This window comes from Typopeltis vanoorti, chromosome 18 (assembly GCF_054136105.1).
Source record: "Typopeltis vanoorti isolate ZY-2024b chromosome 18, IOZ_Tvanoo_1.0, whole genome shotgun sequence".
Taxonomy (NCBI): domain Eukaryota; kingdom Metazoa; phylum Arthropoda; class Arachnida; order Uropygi; family Thelyphonidae; genus Typopeltis; species Typopeltis vanoorti.
The window spans coordinates 76,074,952-76,098,505 of NC_143566.1; the positions used below are offsets into that span (position 1 = coordinate 76,074,952).

Here is a 23,554-nt window from a genome sequence, read left to right on the forward strand (position 1 = left end):
CATTTCACTCCATTAAACTTTTATCATCAGTTTTTCCCACTTAAACCTTAACACACAGAATTGTCACTTAAACAGAATGAGACGGGAAATGTTGGCAAAACAAGCGTTTTTATGCCAGGATAGTATGATAGACCTAGATGAAGACCAAAATCTAGGACAGAAATGTAATATCTGACAATATTGGATTCCTGACAGATAAATTAATTTGGAGGAAAACTGTCAATAGGAAGTAAGTAATGATGTAAACTTTTCATGTATACTGGTATCCAAAACCGAAGGACGAACTACATTTCTACATGTATATGAAAAAAAAATGTTCACAACTTCAGCCAAATGTGGATATAAATTCATTGCCAACATACTAATAAATTATGTTACACAAAACATGTGTTATAAATTTCACTCAAATAAATTGCAATATATCTGTGGCAAAAGTTACAAATTTCTTAAGAATGCAGGTAAAGAATTAATGTACAGTGCTCGCAGAAAACTAAGCGGAGAGACATTCCATCCCGAATTGCGATACAGCTCTCACAATGTTATACCATACTTAGCCAAGTGATTCAGGCGTTCTTGAGACAAACTGGCCCACCCCTCCTTTAGAGCAATGATAAGGACTTATTTATATTCTGGAGGGGAATTTTGAGTAGCAATGCATCTCACTGTTACATCCTAAACATGTTCTATGGAATTGAGATCTGGGGAGCATGTTAACCATTTGATTCGATTAATATCCTTGGTCTCCAGAAGTATCTCCACTGCTCATATAAGATGTGGTGTGGCATTGTCATCCATAAAAATGAACTTTTTGCCTTCAGCACCATGGAACAATCAAACATGTTGAGGACTTTGTGGCAATATTGTTCACCCATCATAGTCCCTTTTTCCAGCACTTGTAGTTCAGTGTGTCCATTAAGCGTAATACCTCCCCACATCATGATCCCAGTACCACTGTATCTATCCTTTTCAAGAACATTCTCGTGAAAGCAAACAGTACCACTTTCATGCCAGATCAAGTAGCATCTAGAATTGGAGGAAAGACTGAAATGACTAATCTGTAAATAGTACACCAGCTCATTGGTGTCTTGTCCAATTTTTTATGGATACAACACCACTGAAAACTTGCTCTAGAATCAGATGTGGATAAAGTGATGCAGACATCTTGTCGCCATTTGTTGAAGTATCCATGTACCTATGCTTGAATGAACAATACATGAAGATCAACTATGATTTGAATGGAAGAACATAAAAAATACATCTGCAATCATGATTATGGCCAATTTGGCAATGAAGCTCTTGCTTTGGATACCACTCACAGAAACAATTGAAAAGACCATTGTACTCCATCACAATAAATTAAGAAGATAGACTGTTTTTAGAATCTGCTGCTGCTCTTAAAAATCAATCTAATTTAAATAAATATGGTTGCATAAAACTTCCCAAAATATGGGAAACACTAATACTTCAAGATCCCAGTTAAATCCTAGGCCACGAACAGGTGTCCATTGAGGGTGCTTCACCTAGTTAGGACTTTAGTCTTTCAGCATGTTTCAGTTAGTTTTGAGCTGCCTTTGTGTGTGTGTGTGTTACAAGTAAATTTTTACTCCCTGACGATGTCTCTGTAACTGAGATGAAATATTGGAAACATTAAATACTATTTTTAATAATTTTGTAGTGCTGTTTCAACTCTTGAAACGTTTATCATAAGTGATAAAATTCCACTTTAGGTTAGCTCAGCTTACACATCCCTGAATGCTAACAATGTCAAGTTCTTTCCTAATATTCTCATTTTAATATGATTCTGCCACTGATGCCATCTACTCACTCCCATAATCTTTCTTGGAACTCTCATATCTGTAGTATCGTCTTTGATCACGCATTTTATTTCTAATCCAGATCTCAGATCCATAAGTTTCAATAAGTTTGAAGACTGTGTTTAGTAACTCCTCCCCCCCCCATATAAATTTTAATTTAGTTAATTCTGACCATCAGGTTTGCTAATTTCTTTATTTCCATGTTTATTTTGACATCTTCCCTAAAAATCGTGCCTATATAGCTGAAATATTTTAGTTGTTCTACAGGCAGAGGCATAGCTGGGGGGTGTCCGTCCGGGTGGCACTTTGAACCTTTTTGAACTTTTGCAATTAATTCTAAAATACAGTCTAGAGAACTCAGTTCAAAAGATTGTAATACCACTTCGAATTTTCCTCACAATTGCTGTAAGTGTTGCTAGTTGTGAGAGGAGTTTTTCTAAATAAAATTGATTAAAAATTACCTATATTACTATGAAATAGACTTTTCCAATGTTATCGACGACTTTGCTGACAGAAAAGCAAGAAAAATAGCATTTTAGAATGTTGAAATTAAAGTTTTACTTCAAAAATAAAGTGTTTTAATTTATTTCCCTATACGTCGTTTTGACGTTTTGTAGTATTTTTGGTGTGTATTGAGAGGGGCGGCAAAAGCTCTAGCTACACCACTGTCTACAGGGTCTCCATTTTCATATACCTGTTACTTCAGCTGCGATCAAAACAAGCTAGAATATGTATGATTTATGACCCATTATTTTGATTCATATTTTGAATGTGATTAACTGTCTGTCTCTCTGATAATGTCCATGTAACATTGGATGAAAGATATTACCGTTTTTGAATAAAATTCTCTCTCTCTCTCTCTCTCTCTCTATATATATATATATATTTTTTTTTTTTTTGTTACATGTGGAAGCTGTGAAAATTATTTTAAAAAATGACTTTTTATTGCTGATTTTCATTACCAAATTTATCACAGCAGTTATTCAGTTTTGGTTAGGGAATTGTAATGGATTTATTTAGAAGTACACTGTTTGGAAAGAAGAACACCATAGTGTGAGGAACAAACAGCCATGGCACCCACCTGAATATGATGTAGGACCTCTTTTCGATGCAGTGATCCTATGGGGCATACTTTCCGCAAGCGTATGATAGCAATCAATGGGAATTTTGGACCCTTCTTCCCGTGGGCATGTAATAAGGTCCTGGACTGTTGTGGGACAGATGTCTCTTGATCTCATCCGACACTCTAGTTCATCCCACAGATATTCAATAGGTTGAGATTGGGGATCTGTGGAGGCCAGCCAAGTGTGGTGACATTCACATCCATAAACCATGCAGTTACAGCAGCAGTCTTATGATATGGTGCCTAGTCTTGTTGAAAGAGACAATGGTCAGTTCTGTAGAAACTCCACAAAGTAGGAAGCATTGCATTGTTCAGAACATTTAGATATCTCTCAGAACTCAATGTTTGTGACACCACAAACAGAGGTTTAAGGCCAAACCAGGATAAGTAAGACCATGCCATCACACTGCCACCTCTGAATTTCATAGTTGGGGTTATGCACTCTGGTAAGAGACATTTGCCGGGCACCCACCACACTCCTCCATCTGATCAACAGAGGATGATTCTTTGCTCTATAACAAGGTTTCCAAGCTTCAAAGTCCCACTGTATACACTCTTTGCACCACTGAAGGCATCTGCATGTCATGTTCGTTTGGGTAATGCAGAGCTTGCATATTGCAGTCCTATGATGGAAACCTATGTTACAAACCTCAGTTCTGAATGTTTTTATGCAGATTCCTGTTCCATTTAATGCCTGGAACTCCACATTCAAGTACTGACCGACAAATGGTGGTTTTTATATATTAACATTCATAGCACCCTATGGTGACATTCAGTGAGTGGTCCACTGCAGGTAGCACTTGCAATTGACTCCTCCTTGCACTTCTATCTCAGTATGGTATCACTGATTGTTTACCTGGGATGGCCCAATTTGTCAAAGAGAGATAGGCCTGCAACATGGGATCCTATCACAACGCCTCACAAACTTATCAGTTCCCTTCTCACAGATGAATGGCTTATTATATGGATTACTATAATGGGCTTTCACTGAAATCTCCATCTTCTTTTTGTATCACAGCAAGCAAGCTACACGTAAAACTGATTTTAAAAGGGCAAAAAGCAGGAAACTTGTATCATGTTTAAACTGCAGTCTCTTGCCAAAAGCAAGAGACTGCAATGTCATAATTTTTGTTCACCTTTTGATGATTCACTGTATTGTTACCCATACTCATCACAAAAAATCCTGCCTTTAACTTTTCCTCTAATTTTGCACTGAAAACTTTGTGCAGATCAGCAGTAGTACAGATTAACCATTAAAAATGTCTGTCAAGATTCAAAGAGTCCTGATCCTGATGGCATTTCTCCAACTGCACAAAACGATTGCATCCCAGAGTTGATTCCTGTTCTGTGTCACCATTGTATTCTCTCCTATTCCACTGGTATCTATCTTGGAGCTTAGATATTAACTATATTGAACTCATCAGATGGTAATTAAATGGCAAAGATCTAACATATAATTACTGTCTAAATCTCACTCACTCAAGTTCTTTCTTCTAAAGAAGCCAGCTAGGTTGGCTGAGTAGTTAGCATTCCTGCTCTCTAACCAACAGGTGGGGAGTTCAAATCTGCATCATCAGCAAACAAATGAAGATCTCGAGTCAATCTAACGAAATATCATTTACAAAAAAGTTAAACAGCAGTGGCCCAAAAAGAGAACACTGGGACATATTACTTGGTAACCCCCCCTTGCTTGAGAAACTGCTACATCACAACAACTTGCTAGTATTGTTCAGAGAACCAATCTCCGATTCATCTAACCAATATGCTCTCTATACCCTCTTCTTCAGCAGCTATCATGTGGTAATCTATCAAATGCCTTTACAAAAGTCCAAGAATATCACTGTATGTGATTCTCTTTATCCTTACAAACTCATTACCTTATCATAAAATGCAAGTAAATTGTTAAAACAAGACCTATCCTTTACAAATCCATGCTCACCATCAATAAAGAATTCTATGTATAAATAATTCAACCCAATCCTGTATTCTATTTCAACCAATCTTTCCAACACTTTTGACTATAAATGAAGTTATACAGACAGGTCTACAATTGGAAACCTCTGTCCTAGAACCATGCTTACCAAGTAGTACTATTTTGCCTTTCTTTCACTCCTTAAGAACCATACCTATTGCAAGACAAGACTTTTATTAAATAACTAAGTCAAGGGCACTTTGCACATTCCTTAAAAATATGTGGTGATATGTCACCCATTATCACAGCCTTATTTAACATCTAACCCAATCAACAAGCTCTGGCAAGGTTCCAAGGGAATGGAAAGAGATTACAGACCAAATAGTATCTCTGGAGTGTTGGTTTAAAGTATTGGTAAAGTTGGTTAAAAGTAAAATACAGGAAAGGGTGGATAGGAATATGATACTCTATGGGGGGGAAGATGGCTTTGTAAAAGACAGGTCCTGCCTCAATAATTTATTCAAATTTTATAATAAGGTGACAGCAGAATTGGATAAAGGAAATGGCTACACCACGATAATGCTGAATTTTGCAAATGCATTTGACAGAATGCTGCACGAAAAACTATTGCATAAGTTGGAAAAATGGAAATGGATATAAGGCTGGTGGTGTATAGTGGAGTGGAAATAAGGCAAATGAGGATAGCTAATGGAGTGCCTCAGGGCTCTGTACTAGGACCATTACTATTCTTTAATCTGTACATTAACAATAAAGCAGAAGATTAGAAGAGGGATAATCAGTTGTTTGCCAATGATGCAAAACTAGGGAAGACAACAGGTGATGTAGATATTTTACAGGATGATTTAAATAAATTGGCAGTGTCCAGTGGAAAGGACAATGGTTGTCAATTCAATGTTGTAAAATGTAAAGTAATGCATTCAGGATGAAAGATTACACACTTTAATATCACATTGATGGTACTAGTTTACAGGAAATTGATGAGGCTAGGGATCCGGGAATGATGGTGGAAAGAGATTGAAATTCATAGGGGATTATTTGCTCACAAGATGTTGAAGACCACATTGACAAGTACATAAAAGGAGGTTTTATCTCTCTTTATGAGGCTATGATTTGGTCTCATGTTGACTCCTATACACAGATTTAGTCACCTGCATTTCTTTGGGATCAGGAGATGGTGCAGAGGATTGAGAGATGAGTGAGCAAGTGACAGCTGTGAAATGGTCCCTATAAGGATAGATTGAGGGTATGTGGGTTGCAGAGTTTGGCTGCCAGGCAGAGAAGAGGGGAGGGGATATGATAGAAACTTATGAGTTACTAAAGGGAAACTCTAAGATTGACACAGAAGAAATTTTTCAATACATAGGGCATAGGGAGAAAACAAGGGGTCAACACTTGAAAGTGTCTAAGAGTGTGGTTAGTAAGGGTGTGCAGACTAGGTTGTTTACTTGGAGTAGTAAATGAGTGGAATGGATTGACAGAGGTGGTTGTGAGTGTCCCAACAGTGAATAGGTTTAAGGAAATGTATGATAGGTATTGGGTTAATTTGGGTAATTTGAAGAACAAACTGGTTTCAGGCCAAATAGAGATTGTCAGGATCAGATTTTCACTTTAAGACAAATAGTTGAGAAATCACAGGAATATAATAAGGATATGTATTCATGGTTTGAAGATCTGGAAAAGGCATATGAAAGAGTGTCAAGAGAAAATCCATTCAAAACACTACCATTATATGGCATAAATTGGATACTGTACTGAGCAATACTCAGCAGTAAGAATTGAAGAAGGTATAGGCAGTTGGATTGATGTGAAATCATGCATAAGTGATAACATTAGAGATAGTGTGACTATCTCTAATGTTATTCATAATATATATGGATCATATTATAAAGGAAAGTGGCATTAGGCCTGATATCAAAATTGGATATGTTATCTCAGTTTATTACTGTATAAAGATGTTTCTTAAGTATGAAGATGCTTAAATCCAGTACAAGTCTGCAGATTTCTTGACTAAACCGAATAACTGCCATAACAGTTAATTTGGTATGAAAATCACAATTTAAAAACAGACTATGAAAATAAGCAGGAAGGTGGAAAATATTACCTACATACTGAATGGGAAACCTATGAACAGGTAAAACATTTCAACCATTTAGTGAAGATTGAAAATGAAACATGGAATAAGAACAAAATTAATCAAAACACTAAGCAGTAGACAAGAAAGTTTTCAAATCTATTTTAACTAATGGTTCTAGAGCATGGTTAGAAATAGAATATGTGATCAACATATGAAGACAACAGATATGAGAGTTTGAGAAAAATTAGGTAAGTAAACAGATAGTAGAATCATATTAAGAATGAAGATATTAGGAAGGAACATGATATTAGTATTCAAGAGTGTGCAAGAAGAGCTAATCTCAGGTGGCACAATCACTTAAACAGAATGGGAAAAGAGTGTTCAGCAAATAGATGTTTAATGACAAGAAAAGATGATCCACAAGAAGACTAGTATCTAGATTGATGCAGTTAGAGATGCCTTATATAAAAAAAGTGATTTACATCTACATTTGAAATGCAGGCAGCAAGTGGCATGAATGTCCAACCCAAATCTGGGAATTTCATGGATGACTTGGTAGTGTCATAAACACCATCTTCAAAAATTATGTTTTCATTATCACAAAAAGAAGGGTACTAAGAGGCTGCATACTTAGAATGATGTTACTTTTTTATATTTTTGATGTGGATAATTCATACCACCAATTCTTAGGACTGCTTGGTGCTGACTTATAGAACAGTCTTATTGAAAATGGGGGGTGGGGTGATGGTGTAGTAGGCCTCTAAACGATATATGCATATTGTAGTTTTAGATTTTTCTCAAGTAGCTGCAATACCTATTTGAAAATTTTCTGGAATAACATCACTGTCGCTACTATACACAGCTGGAGGCCTTAAATAAATTTTGCAGTCACATGGCATTCCTGAATGACAACTGCATTATTCAACTTTTCTTTAATTTTCATCAGCTACACTCTCCAAGGATTAGACATTTGTAATATTAATAATTCGTGTCACACACATTCAACAGTTTTTTTCTTTTTGTGCAACAAAAACTGTGGCACTGTCAATATTTTAAACAATTAATATTATTTCATATTTATTAAAATGCAAATATTTCACTGCATGTCAATAATGAAGATAATGAAAAATAATAAAAATTAAATACAAAAGAATTGAAAATGTTTGTGTTAAAATAGAATCCTAAGCATGCAATCACATAATAGATAAAACACTATTGAGAAATATATTAAAAAACTACTTAATGCAAAGGACAATAATCGCAAACTTTTGCAAGAGAAAAGACGTCAACATGATTTAAGTTAGAACAATAGAGTAATGCTTCAGCTCTCCATCATCCTAACTCTTCAATTGTAATGACCACCTTTCTCTTCTAAAAGTTTGGGAAATTGTTATCCTCAACTGTATTAATTTTTTTTTAATATACATATATTTCCCAATAATGTTTTATCCTAGCCTATTATGTGACTGTAGGTTAGAAGGATTCTATTTTAATAGATGCACTTTTCTATTCTTTTCTATTCATCTTACATTGAGGATGTTTTACAATATGTAAAATGAAATATTTGTGTTCAATAAATATCAATATTTTATTATAGCATGCATGTTTATGATTTCAAATACACACTAAATAGTTCTAGATAAATTTACAACAGTCCATAGAAACAACTCCTTCAGGCTATTAATATTTTTAGTGATATAGCAAATAATGAGAAATTATTACGTTATTACCTTGCAGTACACAATCTGGGAATGCTACTGAAACGTTCAAAACAATCTACAGGTAGGAGAAATGGTTGAGTAGTAGGCCTAGCTTCCTGTCCATCTGAAATCCTAATGGCTTGTAATGATTCCAGGTGAGAGACGGTTTGTTGTTCTTCCTCCGTTAGTACCATAGGATAGTTTAGGTCTACCTGGAATGTTATTTTGCCAGCAGGTACATTAGGATCTCCCTATGCAGAAAAAGAGAGAAGGGGCTTGATATTAATCCTAAATTAAAATAATAAAAATATAGTAACTAAATCATAACATCCTGCCTTCAAGTTGGGTATTGGAGCTTATCTATAATAATTCATCCGTTATAAAATGATTTTCCAATTTAATGACTTAAGCTCCAATATATGAACAGTCTCTCAAAAATAAATAACTGTTAAAACATGAACCTATGAAGGATTTTTTAAAACAGTTGCAAACAAAGGAAATAAAGAAAGTCTTACTATGTTATTGCTGATAGTAGTATTTTCATGCTAGTTCAGGAAAAGAGTATACAGGGGATTTGAAATAGAGTGATCACCTTTTAAGTTTCTCTCATCTTCCTTTTACACTCTTTTACCTTACAGTGTCGAGGGTTTATTAATCATCAGACCTCAAACCGTAGTTTGAGTTCTCGAGGCTGGTTTGCCTGTTTTGCAGGATGAAAAAACCCCAGGATAAACTGGGAGAAAAAACCCTACTGTTCACACCCAAGACTGGCTAACTTGGCTACGGCTGTGTAAGATCCTTCAGCTCCTCACGTGTCTGAGGAATCAAACCTAGGACACTCCTTCCCCAGGCATATTCCATGCAGTTAGCCACTAGGCTAACTGCATGGACCCTTTTAAGTTTTGAGTAGAATAAAATTCAGCATCATACCAAAAAGAAAAATATGTAATAAAGTAGTAAACAGAATCAAAGTTGAGTAGCTTTCAGAAGTGAGCTGTAGACCAAAATCTACAAATATTATTCAAGTAAAAACAAGAAATAATCTTGGGGGATGGCAGATGAAAGGAAACATTTGCAAGGATAGAAAAAAATCTATTATACTTGACAAGAAATCATGTTCTTGTTTTAATCCTTTATCCAAGTGTAAGCATAAGCATGAAATATTCTCACTACTTGTATGTAAAAGCTGTTGACTTCACATCAGTTGCCTTAGTTTTTATCCCATAATGCAAAAACATTATGCCAAGATACATAAGTTAAATCAGATGCAGAAATCAATTATTTTCCATATAGAGTGATACCTCGGCTAATGAAGATAATTCGTTCCAGAATCACATTAGTTAGCCGAAACGTGATTTCCCGTAGGTTTCTATAGAAAATCATTTAATTCGTTCTGGAAGCTGCCTGCTATTTAAAGAATTGTTACAAACTATAATCAACCGATTCCAATTATATTAAACAAAGAACAGATTCTTTGTTTAATATATGATTATGAAATATATTTAATATAGAAATAATATGATTATTTCTCGTCATTACTGGAACTAGCTAATGATATTAGATTAAAAAGTAGTATCATCCTCTCATCTTCCAGAACTCCTAACAAAAACATCACTACTCTGGAAAAAAAGAACATTGTATAGTTTGAAGAAAAAGAAAGACATTACCATATTAAAGGCAGATAAGGGAAATCCAACAGTGATTTTAAACACCAGTGATCACGAAGATAAGATTAACAGCTTATTGTCGGATACATCAACCTACCGTGTCCTAGTCACAGACCCAACACTAAAGCACCACAACGATACCAACAATTTAATACGTCACATGGCGAACTGGTCTATAGACTTAAAACGAAGATTGAAATCCATGCATCCACTAACACCAAGACTATATGGCGCTCCGAAGGTACATAAAAATGGAATAGCACTACACCCGATTGCAGATGGAATCAATTTGCCAACTTATCTGTTTAAAACCATATATCAGCAATTGACTGGCCTTGCAATTGGTAGTCCCCCCCCCCTCTCCCCATCTTGTGCTGATCTCTTTATGGAGGATTTTGAAAGTAAAATCTTAACTCAAACAGACCCTAAACCCACAGTATGGTGGAGATATGTTGACGATATCTTTATCGTTTGGAATCACACAAAAAAGGACCTGTTCAACTTTCTTAACAAACTCTCTACACCACACAATCAAATTCACTCTAGAACTTGAAAAAGATAACCAATTATCATTTCTGGACACTTTAATTAAAAAGCTTCCAAACGGTGGTATCAACCTCTCAGTTTACCACAAATCTACCAATACAGGACGTTATTTACATTTCACTTCCTGCCACCACATTTCTCAGAAACTTAGTATTGTACAATGTTGAAGAACCGTGCCTCTCTCCTTATAACAGATCAATAAGACCTCCAGGAAGAACTATCCCTGATATCCACCAACCTTACCATGAATGGATTTTCTCGAAGACTCGTCCACAAGATACTTTTCTCTGAACCCCGACAAAGACAACAAGATGATATACGTTATATTTCTACCATCGTCATTCCATACTTAGGGACAGTTTCCAATAAGATTGCTAAACTCCTTAGACCACATAAAATAAGAGCAGCCTTTAAAACCCACAGAAATGATTAGACAATTCTTAAGATCTCCAAAAGATAGCCATCCTTTCTCCAAATATGCTGGAGTTTATAACATACCCTGCTCATGTGGCTTGAATTACATCGGCCAAACTTCAAGGAGCCTTGAAATTAGGCAAAAAGAACACATAGGTGACGTCAATAATAACAGAGAAGAAAAATCGGGGTTAGCTTTTCATTTCTCAAGAACGAACCATACCACAGAGTGGGATAGAAGCACAATTCCTTACATGGAGGAGGACTTCTGCTCCCGAATTTTTAAGGAGACCACAACAGTTGCCCGCTGCATACAAAACCTTAACAGGAACCAAGGACTAATCTTGCCCGTGATCTGGAAGACCCTTATCAGATCCTTCAACTCACCAGAACTGAATTATGGTGCCAACTATAGAACGTTCCTAAATAACAACCAGTGATATCATGCACACTCAATGCACGTATTGTACACGCTCTGTTCTTTGTTTAATATAATTGGAATCGGTTGATTATAGTTTGTAATAGTTTTTTACTTTTTATTGCCTTACATCAGTTATGTACCCTGAAGATGCCAACAGCCTTAGTTGGTGAAACTAGTTGGTATAACATAGTTGTTTATTATATGCACTTGATCAATATAATCCCATTAAAAGTCTTTCCATATGTACACAATGTTTTTACTATTCTTCTTCCAAATTTTCAAAGTTTATTCAAGGTAAGTCTCCTCTTCTTCAGTATCTGGCCTCTGTCTCTTTGCTATAGGAGAAGTCAAAAATCTGTCCAAAGTTGATTGAACTTCTCTTTTTTTCAGAATGTTTTTAAAGTGATTCAGACACTTGTCTTCAACCAAGGCACAAAGTCTGTTCATTTCAGCTTTGTTGGGATGCCACTTTGTAGCCAAAGGCAAACTCTTCCTAGTAGCGCAGTATTTTTTTAATGTCACCTGTTGGCATTCTTCCCTTTTTATTGCTGTCCTCCTCCTTTGATGAGCACTCTTTATCTTCTTTGTCTCTTTCCTGATTCAGTTGTCAGATCTTTTGAGTGTTCTTCAACTAATTCTTCTACATCTTTATTTACCTCCAAATGTAATGCTTTGCCCAAGGAGACTATCTTATCTACAACGCATCCGCTCAAACATTCATTAGCTGAGTCCGAGAAACAGAGAAAAAAAAAATCTTCGTTAGCCGAGGTATCACCATGCAACTAAAAAAAAAAAAGTATTGGAAGTGAGTGATCGTTGCCATAATCTTTTGTATTATGAAATACTAAGGCAAATGATGTCAAGTTAATGGCCTATACCCAAGCATAATCATAAGAATTCTTATGATTATGCTTGGGTATAAGATTAAAATAAGAACATAATTTGTCAAGTATAATATACATTGTAACCAACAGGGAAAATTTTTTCACAGTGGAAAAATCAGAACTACATAGTGTGCTCAGGAAGTTAAAGTAGCCATGGAAAAGAAGGAAATGTTGAAAATTGAAAATGGAGGAAAATAAGAAAGCAACACAGTGTGTAAAAAAGAAAGTAAATAAAAGTCATGAATGGGAAGACTTTGGTAAAAATAAAGAAGATAAATATCAGAAAGGTTGCAAAATGTTCTGGAGGCAATTGGAAAAGCTTAGAATTGGAGGCAAAGTAAAAGTAAAGTAAATACTGTAACAGGGATCTGAGATGATAAAGATGACATAAGTGAGATGATAGAGGTGAGGTGAAAACCAAAAATAATTATTCCCGACATCAAGAAGAAAGATATTTACGATGTCTGGAATAATTACTTGGAAAGAATGCTGAATGAAATAGATGGCTGATTGGTTGATCTAGTTTTATGACTGAAGCAATTCAAACTACAAGGCCAGTGTATTGTGTCTCTTAACTGTGAATGAATTTATCTTCTTTATTTTTACCTCCTGGAAACTCAGGATGAAACACCTGAGTTTCCAGGAGGCAAAATCTTGCCACATCAGTAGAATGAAGCGGAAGTAAGAGAACAGTGGAAGAAAATATTTAAGAGGAATGCAATCAGGAGTACATATCATTACTTGTAGTAGAAAAAATAATCAAAAACCTGAGTTTTTAGGATCAGATTTTCGCTTTTAAGAGAGTTCAAAAATCATGGAAATATAACAAGGATCTGTATTTAAGTTTTGTAGATCTAGAAAAAGGATATGATGCCAAAGAAAACACTACAATTATGGTGAAAGAGGACATTATATTAAGCAATACACACAGTTTATATTTAAGCTGTAAGATGGCAGTTATAACTGAAGTAGGTACAGAAATGTACGTGCGAGACAAAAGTTTGCTTTACTTCCACTGTTCATTATCTGTAAGGATTAACGTTAGAGTATCACCTGATATTCAAAACTGAAGATGCTTACACTTTATGAAGATGCTCTCTACTTTATGCAGATGATGTTATACTCTTAAATAAATTCAGTATAAGTCTGCAGGATTAACTGAACTGAATAACCACTATTGAAAATTAGCAATAAAAAATATAGGCTATTAAAAAAAAATAGGTAGGAATACTCAAAATATCTGCTACATCCTGAATGGGAAACTTATAGAACAAATAAAATATTGTGCCAAAAACCAATCAGAACAACAGAATGCAGTCCAAAGCAAAGGTTAACATAGATGTCAGAGGAGACCAGAATATTAATAATCAACCTGGAAGTTACATAAAGTTGAGAAATGTTTAAAAAAACTCAGGATATAAAAAATAGGCAGAAATTGCAAAGTGCAGAAGTTAGTAAGATGTCAATAAATAATAAGGTAAGTCAATTAGATTGTAAGAAAAAAGCAATACATATAGCAAGTTACTCAGTAAAATTTGTGCTCAGTAAAATAAGGTAAGTCAATTAGATTGTAAGAAAAAAGCAATACATATAGCAAGTTACTCAGTAAAATTTGTGCTCAGTAAAATAAGGTAAGTCAATTAGATTGTAAGAAAAAAGCAATACATATAGCAAGTTACTCAGTAAAATTTGTGCTTGATGAGTTATTACGTCATGCTTTTCAAGAAACAGAACAGTAAAAAGAAATGGTAGTGTTCATAGCTGATGACTTAAGTAGTGATAAATACAGTATGAGAGAGAGGATATGAAAGGATTGATGGAAGACATGAGAAAGGAGAGAGAGAGAGAGAGAGAGAGTAATAATTATTAGTCTATTCATAACTTATTTTAAATGGTATTACACCACCAAATGATCTAAATTATAAAAATGTTTATTAACTGGTTTATATTTCACTAAATTTTAACCTAGCATCTTCAGAGCAAAACAATATGTTATAGTTTACATAGAACAATGAGTAAGCGAAACAATTCAAATTATAATGAACAAAAGATCTAAAGTCCTAATTCGGCACCCTCTAATGTTGTGAAAAAGAAGTATTACAACTGTGTGAGAATTGATCTTAGGATAACAGTCTTCCAAATTTTTGGCAAAATTTGGCAGATGTAAGTACACACACACACACACACACACACACACAAAAAAAATTGTGGCTTAAGATTAATGGCATTGCATAGAAAGTGCTTCTTCATTATACTGATCTATTACCAAGATATGGCAGTACTGACTTAAGAATGATTTGATGTGTAGACTGTGCAGAAGAAATGAATGGCTGCAATCTTTTTGGAAATGGAGTGAATTTGATGGCAGAAAAGACCTATATAAGAGAGATGGCTTATACTTGAATGGATTCCAGCATGAGGAGCTTGGAGAAAATATTTATTGAAGTGAGACCTAATGCAGAGAATCAGCAAAAATAGATCATCATGGAAGGAAGAGTGAGAATGTGTGATTAAGTGCAGCCAGGACCAGTAGACTGTGCAGAGCTGTGTAGACTGTGTAGTATTTTTCTTGTGTGTGCGATTAATGTTCGCCGCCTTTCCAAAAAAGTTTTTTTTTGAGTAAAGTGTGAATAAAACAAACAGGAAATGAAAAACAAATGAAAACCGCTTTACAGTATAATGTTACCTATGGATTAGTCCTGCTTATACACATTTTTCAAGTTATAAAAATTTTCAAAATAATATAAAAATATAAAGTTAAGAGATTTATTCAAACATTCTTTACATTATTCAAAATTAATTCGAAAATAAAATGTTTCACATTGGACTAGAGAGTTCGCCGATTATTTTGTGTCGCTGACGCTGCCCTAACAGCGTGCTAATATAACAGGCTCGAATGTCGAGAAGAATGAGTTATCAGTAGTAAGCCGACTTTTAGAGCCGGACCACATGCATCCAATTCAATTAAAATTAGGATACGGCCTTTACACGGAACTCAACAATTAATCATAAGTTGATTTTATGATACATCAAAAAATAAAGAACTATTTTAGGTATATTTTTGTAAATTTTAATCAAAAATTACAGTGATATAATCGAGTCCAGGATACAATTTCAGAATTTATTTGTTCATTTCTGGGAAGATCTGAAGGGGCCTGAACGGAAGACGATGTACATTCATAATTATATGTACCATTTGTTGTTTTTTAAACTCTTATCTCATATTTTTGAGATCTTTTAGGCACCTTTTTTTCTGCAGCAGCTGTGTATATTGCACACGCCACCAGCCAGGCCTGAGTGCAGCTAAAGTATGCATATGTAATAATGATAAAAGTGGTGAAAGGGTAGACCTGTATACTTTGGGGTCAGACTTGAAATGCATCTTGCAGAATGGGAGAAAGAAGGCAGAAAAGAGACATTTGCTCCTGTGAGCCAAGCAGACTGCAGATGCATACAAAAAAGTTAAGAGATAACTGGTTATGTCTATACACAAATGGGAGCATTGGGAACAAAGGCGTTTGAGTTTATTGCTTTTTGTGAATACAATGTGGCTTAAGATTATTGACATTGCATAAAAAGTGCTTTTTCATTTGGTTACTAAGTAAATTATACTTGAAAAACATATTCTTGTATAATCCTTTATCCAAGTGTAAGCAAACAAAATTTTAACATGTGGAGTATCTCTATGACTAGGATACTTGTATACAGAGGCTGCTGAATTCACATCTAAGGAAACTGATGTGAAGTTAATAGTTCTACACATAACTAATCTAGTATGAAGATATTTCATACAAAAGCTTTGTTTGCTTACACTTGGAGAAAGGATTAAAAGAATTTAATTTCTTGTCAAGCATAATTTATGCTGTTGACATTAGTGAAACCTAGCTCTCAGAGTCAGATATAGTAACTAGAATCAATTGCAAAGGATATAGTATTTTTAGGAAAGACAGAACAAAAGAGGAAGGAAGTACATAAATAATGATATCAGATGATTTGAGGTCCAGTTAGAATAGAAACCCATAAAAGCAATAATAGTAATAATGTTCCATGTAACAGTAGTTTAAGGCCATCTGATGTGAAGCAAAGACTAATAGTATGGGGTAAAAAAAAAGAATTGAAGGCTAACAGAATGAAATATGTAGTGGGGTACTGCTACAGACCTGGCAGTTCAGATACTTGGGACAATGAAATGCATTGCCAAGCTCAACAAATAATCATTACAGGTAACTTAAATCCGTAATCATTATGAGTGATAAAAATTCAGAGCATTGATTCAGTAGCAGAGAAAACCTGTGATAAGATACAAGAGCATTTATTGATCAGTTGTGAAACAACTTTCTCGAGTAGCATGTGAAAGAAGAACTCTAACTCAAAGAATGTTAAATGTGTTCATAAAAAATCATAAGGAGTCTCAGTTAAGGATGTGATTGTTTTGCCACCATAAATTAAAGATACCAAGAAATTACCGTATTTGCCGGCATATAAGATGCATCCCCTTTTTTGTAAACATTTTTTAGAAAAAAAAGATTTTTTAGATCCTCTTCCTGATTCAGCCAAGTTCTTATTTTCTCAATTGGGGGGGAGGGGGAGCAAAATGCCTATCTGCAGCTCTGTTTCCATGTTCTTTAACATACACAATCACACGTAGCCTGTATGCAATATTGTGGCAATGCTGACGTTTTTCAACCATAATTTGCCAAGAAATTTAGAGAAAATTTTACTGCAGAAATTTATCACCATTCACAACAACTGTGACAACAATTAGAAAGTTTAAATGAACAGGATTGTTCATTTAAATGCAATGATTGATGACAGTGCATGCGCATCCACTGAACTCTACGTAACTGGAATGCTCTCACACACTGCAAGGAACCAAGAAAGAAATCGCATAACTCGGAACAGAGAAAATTTCCAGAAAAGTAATAAAAAATTGAGTATCGGCATTGTTGTGCATCTTATATCGGCATATAAGATGCACCCAGTTTTTCCAGACCTATTTTCGAAGAAAAAAGTGCGTCTTATATGCCGGCAAATAGGGTATATACTTGGGTTAATCCTTTATCCAAGTATAAGCAAACAAAGTTTGTGTCTGAATTAATTTCAGGACTGGGGCAACTCATATATAAAAGCTAATGACTTCACACCACTTACATTAGTATCCCATAATGCAAAGCACATATACGCGTGGATAGGCTTATGTGTTCGTCAGACATGTTGTAATAGGTTTCACGGTATAAAAAGAACACAGATGGTTAAGAAAATAACTATCTGTGTTCTTTATATACCGTGACTTACCATATGGTAAGTCACGGTATATATATTATGTATACTTACCTTAACTTGACTTACCATATAGTAAGTCGGGTCTGGCAGACCATGCTTTGAATACCCCTGCAGACCATGCTTTGGATACCCCTGCACACAGGATCAATTGGAAAGAAACAAAAGTAATGCGCAGAAGCTTCTACAAGTCAGAGAGGTTGTTCCTGGAATCAACAGAAGCCTTGAAACATACTCCACACCTTAACAAGTATGGCTGTATAAATCTACCAAAGATTTGGGAGACAGTCATCCTAAGACCAAATTAATATTTATTACTTTTATTTTTTATCATTTGGACTACTATTTGAAAACTTTGAATAATTTTTTTTTTTTTAACCTAGATGGCGCCATATTAGGACTTTAGTCTTGTGTTGCATGCTGCAATCACTTATACTATCCCCACTGTTATACCGGATTGTGGTTGTCTTGCCTGTGTAACAACCTTTGTGTTGTGTGCTCTGAAGATGCTGGATATAATACCAGCGAAATATTAGCTTTTAAGTTAATAAATAGTTATTTTCTTAACCATCTGTGTTCTTTTTATACCGTGAAACCTATTGCAGCAAAGCACATATCCTTGCAGACATGTATAATGCTATGCATTATGGGAAGGGTCACTTCACTACCCAGACCAGTTTCGACCTTTGAGGTGTCATCAGTGGGAGCCAGACCCAGAGGTGATACTAAGGATAAAGGAAACTCAGAAGAATTTCTTTGTTACAAGTAAAAGGAAGAATGAATGTAGAAAATTAACTTTAATAAATGCAGAGGTATCCTTGTGTAATGCAGAAGACATTTTATATATGAGTAGCCAAAAGCTGTCACACCTAATTATTAAAATATTCTGGATTAGAGATAGCTGTTGGAAGTTTTTCCACTTCGTTATACTATAAATTAAAGATACCAAGAAATTATATACTTGGTTTAATCCTTTATCCAAGTGTAAGCAAACAAAGTTTGCACCTGAAGTATTTTCAGGACTGGAAGCTCGTATATAGAAAATTATGACTTCGCATCACTTGCCTTAGTATCCCATAATGCAAGTGTATGCATAATGCTTACACTTTATCCAAGTACAGAGGATGATCGGTTAACGAACATAATCCATTCAAAGACGATGTTTGCTGTTCATTAACCGATTATTGATTTACCATAGATTTTTATGGGAATTTGATTAATTTGTTCTGGAGATCCAAAAAAATAAATAAAAAATTATATAATTTCTTACTACATTTCTTTATAATAACAATAATACATGCATACACAGTCTTGCATTTTCATCAGTTTTTGTTTTTTTTCCCTGTTTGTGGAGTGTTAAAGAATCTCTCCAATGTCAATTGCTTTTCTCTTTTTCAGAAGTGATTAATAGCATTGTCGTTGTAGAGATCTCCAAGCCTATTGACCTCAACCTGTTTTGGGTGCCATTCTGAGACTTGTTCTGACATCCTCCCACTTCGTCAAAAGATCTTTAATAGCAGATGTCGGCATTGGTCCTCTTTCGTCTTCCTCTCTTTCAGAAGAAAACACATCTCGCTGAGTTTCTTGGTGTTCTTCATTCAAGAGTTCTTGGAGTTCTTCTGTCTTCAGATCATTTTCATGTTCCATTATGAGCTCTTCAATGTCATCTTCATTCACCTCCAATTCCAGATCTCTAGCAGTTGTCACAATTTCATCCATAATTTCAGGGACATCATCTCAGTCTCCCCGAATCCCTGGACACAGCTTTCGCCAAGCAGAATTCAACTGTCGTTGAGTAACTTCGGACCATGCCTTTTAAACGAGCCGGATAGCTTCAAGAATATCAAATTTTTCTTTCAAAAATGTTTTTAATGTCATTGTTAAGAAGAATTGGCATGCTTCAAAACACTGACGAAACAGCATGTGAGCGTACAATTTCTTGAAACCCGCAATGATTGGCTGAATCAACGAAGTGGTATTTGGAAGCAGAAACTGAACTGTCAGCCAGGGAAAGTCTTACAGCAAATTATCTTCAAGGTCTTTTGGGTGTCCTGGTGCATTGTCCAATAGCAACAATGCTTTCAATGGCAATTCATTGGTCTGAAGGTAATCCTTGATGCTTGGGGCACAAACTTTAAATAGCCATTCTTTGAAAAGAACCTGCATGACCCATGCCCTTTCATTCGATCTTCACATCACTGGCAGTCTTTCTTTAATTATGGAATTTTTGTTGAATGCTCTAGGGTTCTCAGAGTGATAGACAAGAAGAGGTTTAAGCTTCATATCACCACTAGCGTTAGCTCCCAAAAGTAACGTCAATCGGTCTTTCATGGGTTTATGCCCAGGAAGATTTTTCTCATCTTTCGTGAGGTAGGTACAGTTCGGCATGCGCTTCCAAAATAAACCAGTTTCATCACAATTGAAAATTTGTTGTGGACAATATCCTTCTTTTTTAATGAATTCTTGAAATTTGAGACAGAACTTCTCAGCTTCTTCTTTATCTGCACTAGCAGACATACCATTACCACATGTTTAATGCCAAATCTCCTTCTAAACTTTGCAAACCATCCAGTGGTAGCCTTGAATTCTATCTCCTCATGTGACGAATGTGGAGTTTGTTTCTTCAATTCTTCAAAAATTTCTCTAGCCTTCTCTTGAATGATAGTCATATTAGTTGCATCTCTTTTCATTTCCCTTTCTTTTATCCAAACTAAAAGCAATCTCTTCATTTTTTCATGGATGGCACATCTTTGTTTCTCAGATACAATTTTCGTTACTCCTTTAGCTGCTTGAGTCTTCTTGATTATATCTTTCTTAGCTAAGATTGTGCCTACTGTAGACCTGTTCAAGCCATACTGCCTAGCAACACCAGACATCTTCTGCCCACTCTCTACCTTGGCTATTATCTCTTGCTTAGTTTCTATGGTGAGCACAGTTCTTGACACTCCACTCTTTTTAGGCCCCATAATATTATCAGTTTTTTTTTTTTTTTTAATAAAAAGTTCAGAAAAGCACTTACAAAAATTCAGAGAACAGAAATCAACTAGCGCACAAAAAAGGTTATGTATACAACTGTCAAAGTCTCATTCCAGAAACCGTTCATAGATGGCAGTAAAATACAGTTCTACAAATCTTACACACAGCATTGCTTCTTCCTGTGTTTGTTCTGTGAGGTGTTCGTTATCCAAACATGTGTTTGTTGTCCGAACAAAATTCTTTCATGAAAGTGTTCATTGTCAGATTTGTTCATTAACCGATCACCCACTGTATATAATTTCTTGGTATTTTTAATTTATAGTATAACCAAGTGAAAAAACTTCCAACAACTGTTTTGCCACCAGTTAGTGACAACAAATATGTCAAACTGACCTTGGAAGTAGCTAAGTATATGAATGTTTCAATTAGGACAGGGTACGTGCTGAGCTACAAAGTCAGAAATAGTATCAGTTATTCAATGGGAAGAATATCAGCAGTGCATGGGAAAATCTGAAAAGATGATTAAATGATGCAGTATCTGAATGTATCTCTAAAATATAAAGAACACATATGGTGGGATGTGCAACCTATTGAGCAAGAGATCTATAAGATGATGATGTGAAAGGAATATCTTGACACCAAGGATGAGAGTCATGAAATATATAAAGTGCAGACCAGAAAATTTACCAGTAGTATATGGGCAGCTAAGTTGCAGTGTGAAAAGAAACTGGCTGTGCAGGATAAAGGAAACTCAAAAGAATTTATCTTTATGTTACAAGTAAAAGGAAGAATGAATGTAGAATAAATGCAGAGGTATCCTTGTGTCAAATTAATGTGACTATTCAAATAATGAATACTCACTTACCTAAGATCTGTCAACATGGTGCACAGCATTACCACTATATTAGATGAAGAGATAGGTTAAGAGGAACTGTTCTAGATTTGTTGTATAGCCTGGATAAGGATTCAGCAAGAGGGATAATGGAATATCAGCACATATGCTAAAAGAATGTTCAACTAAACTGATTAGACCCTTGATATCTGTATAATTTGATATATAATTTGCATATCATCTCAGAAAAGATCTCACAGGAATGAAAAGAATATACAATAGTCAGATATAAGGATGGTGCAAGTGACATGTAACTACCAACCTATCAATATCTGGGGTTGTGGTGAAGATTTTAGAGAAGTTGGTAAGAACTTACACAAAGTTAATAGACAAATTATACTTTGCAAGTAACAGAAAGGGTTTACTAAAGGGAGGTCATGTCTGAACAATTTGCTTATATTTTATTATAATGTTGCAGCTTAGATAAAGGAAATGGATAACTGTGATACTGTTAGACTTTGTTAAGGAATTTCATAGGAAAAATTCCACATGAAAAGTTGTTGCATAAACTGGAGGATATGGAATAGGAATATAAATATTAACTTGGATAAGAGTGACAATGGATTGGAAAGTGGTATATGGAGGGAGGAAGAGGTATCTGCCTGATTTAATCCAAGAGAGTGAAAGAATCAGCAATGATAATGAGGCTCATATTTGAATGTGAATATGAATGTGAAAACAAAATAAATACAATAAATGCAAAATGTTATATTCAGGCAATAACAATCAGAGAAAAGGAGTAGCAGCTATAGTATTCAACACAAAATATGAGGCTAATCTTCTTGAATGGCAGGCAATATCAAGTAGAGTGATGTGGGCAAATATCAGAATGGGAAACTGGGTAATGAGACTTATTTGTACCTATGGTCCCACAGAAGGTTCTACTAAGGTAGAAGTGGAGGAATTTTTTCAGGCTTTAGGGAAAGCAACTGACATTGAAAAAGGAAAAGTTGGCCTTTGTTGGGGATCTAAATAGCAGAGTGGGAAATGACTTTCAGACTTACAAAAATATTTTGGGAAAATTTGGAGAAAAGAGCAAAGCTAATAATAATGGCAAATACCTGCTGGATTTCTGCTCAGGACATGGGCCGGTTATTGCTAACACAATGTTCCAACATAAAAATGTGGCATGTACGTACTTATCTGTAGCTGGCAATCAATGTGTTCATAGTGATGATTAAATATCATTTTGCAAGAGCACAATGTGGATAAAAAACTATGTAATATATTGGTTGTATAAGAATATACATATTCTTATTATACTTATGTAAAAAATTACTCAATCCAGAAGAAAAAATATCTGCACTTTATATTTACAAATTTACTTACAGATATTTTCAAGGCTTTAACTTTGGATTCTTCTTCATAATCTAATAATACAAGCTCCAAACCATGAGCACCATAGGTACCTTTGAAAAGTCCAGGTTGTATAGGAACACCAGAAAATCTTTTAGGTACACTAACACGTCGAAACTGATAAGAAAAACTGAAATATTGATTATTGCCATTAACATTTTATTTGGTCACAACATATGAAAAGAAAAAGAAGAAAGAAAATTCAATTAGTAATATAATTATCCATCCTACTATTCTAATATTTACTCTTATTGCAGAACTCATTTTATGGGGATCTTTCAGTCAATAATACTATTTTATAATCACTTCTCACTCCTGTTTCACAGTGACATATGTTGTGTCATCTTCATTTTTCATGGGAATGATAAATCAGTTTCTTGTTTATAGACCACAGACTTAGCCTTGTTTAGAAAAAGTCTAACAAGTTCTTTTCATGTGTATGTTTATCGTGATCTCACCTAATTCAAAAACATT

General features: G+C 35.0%; 1 protein-coding gene across 1 annotated transcript in view; it reads right to left on the reverse strand.

The window, feature by feature from the left end:
* LOC150096820 (F-box only protein 31-like) overlaps window positions 1-23,554 on the reverse strand; it is a 133,860-nt gene that overhangs the window by 12,957 nt on the left and 97,349 nt on the right. Inside the window, exons 7-8 of the mRNA XM_090407802.1 lie at window positions 23,054-23,210; window positions 8,675-8,895 (exon numbers count right to left, since the gene is read on the reverse strand). Of these exons, the coding sequence (XP_090263928.1) occupies window positions 8,675-8,895; window positions 23,054-23,210 (378 nt within the window). The remainder of the gene's footprint in view (window positions 1-8,674; window positions 8,896-23,053; window positions 23,211-23,554) is intronic.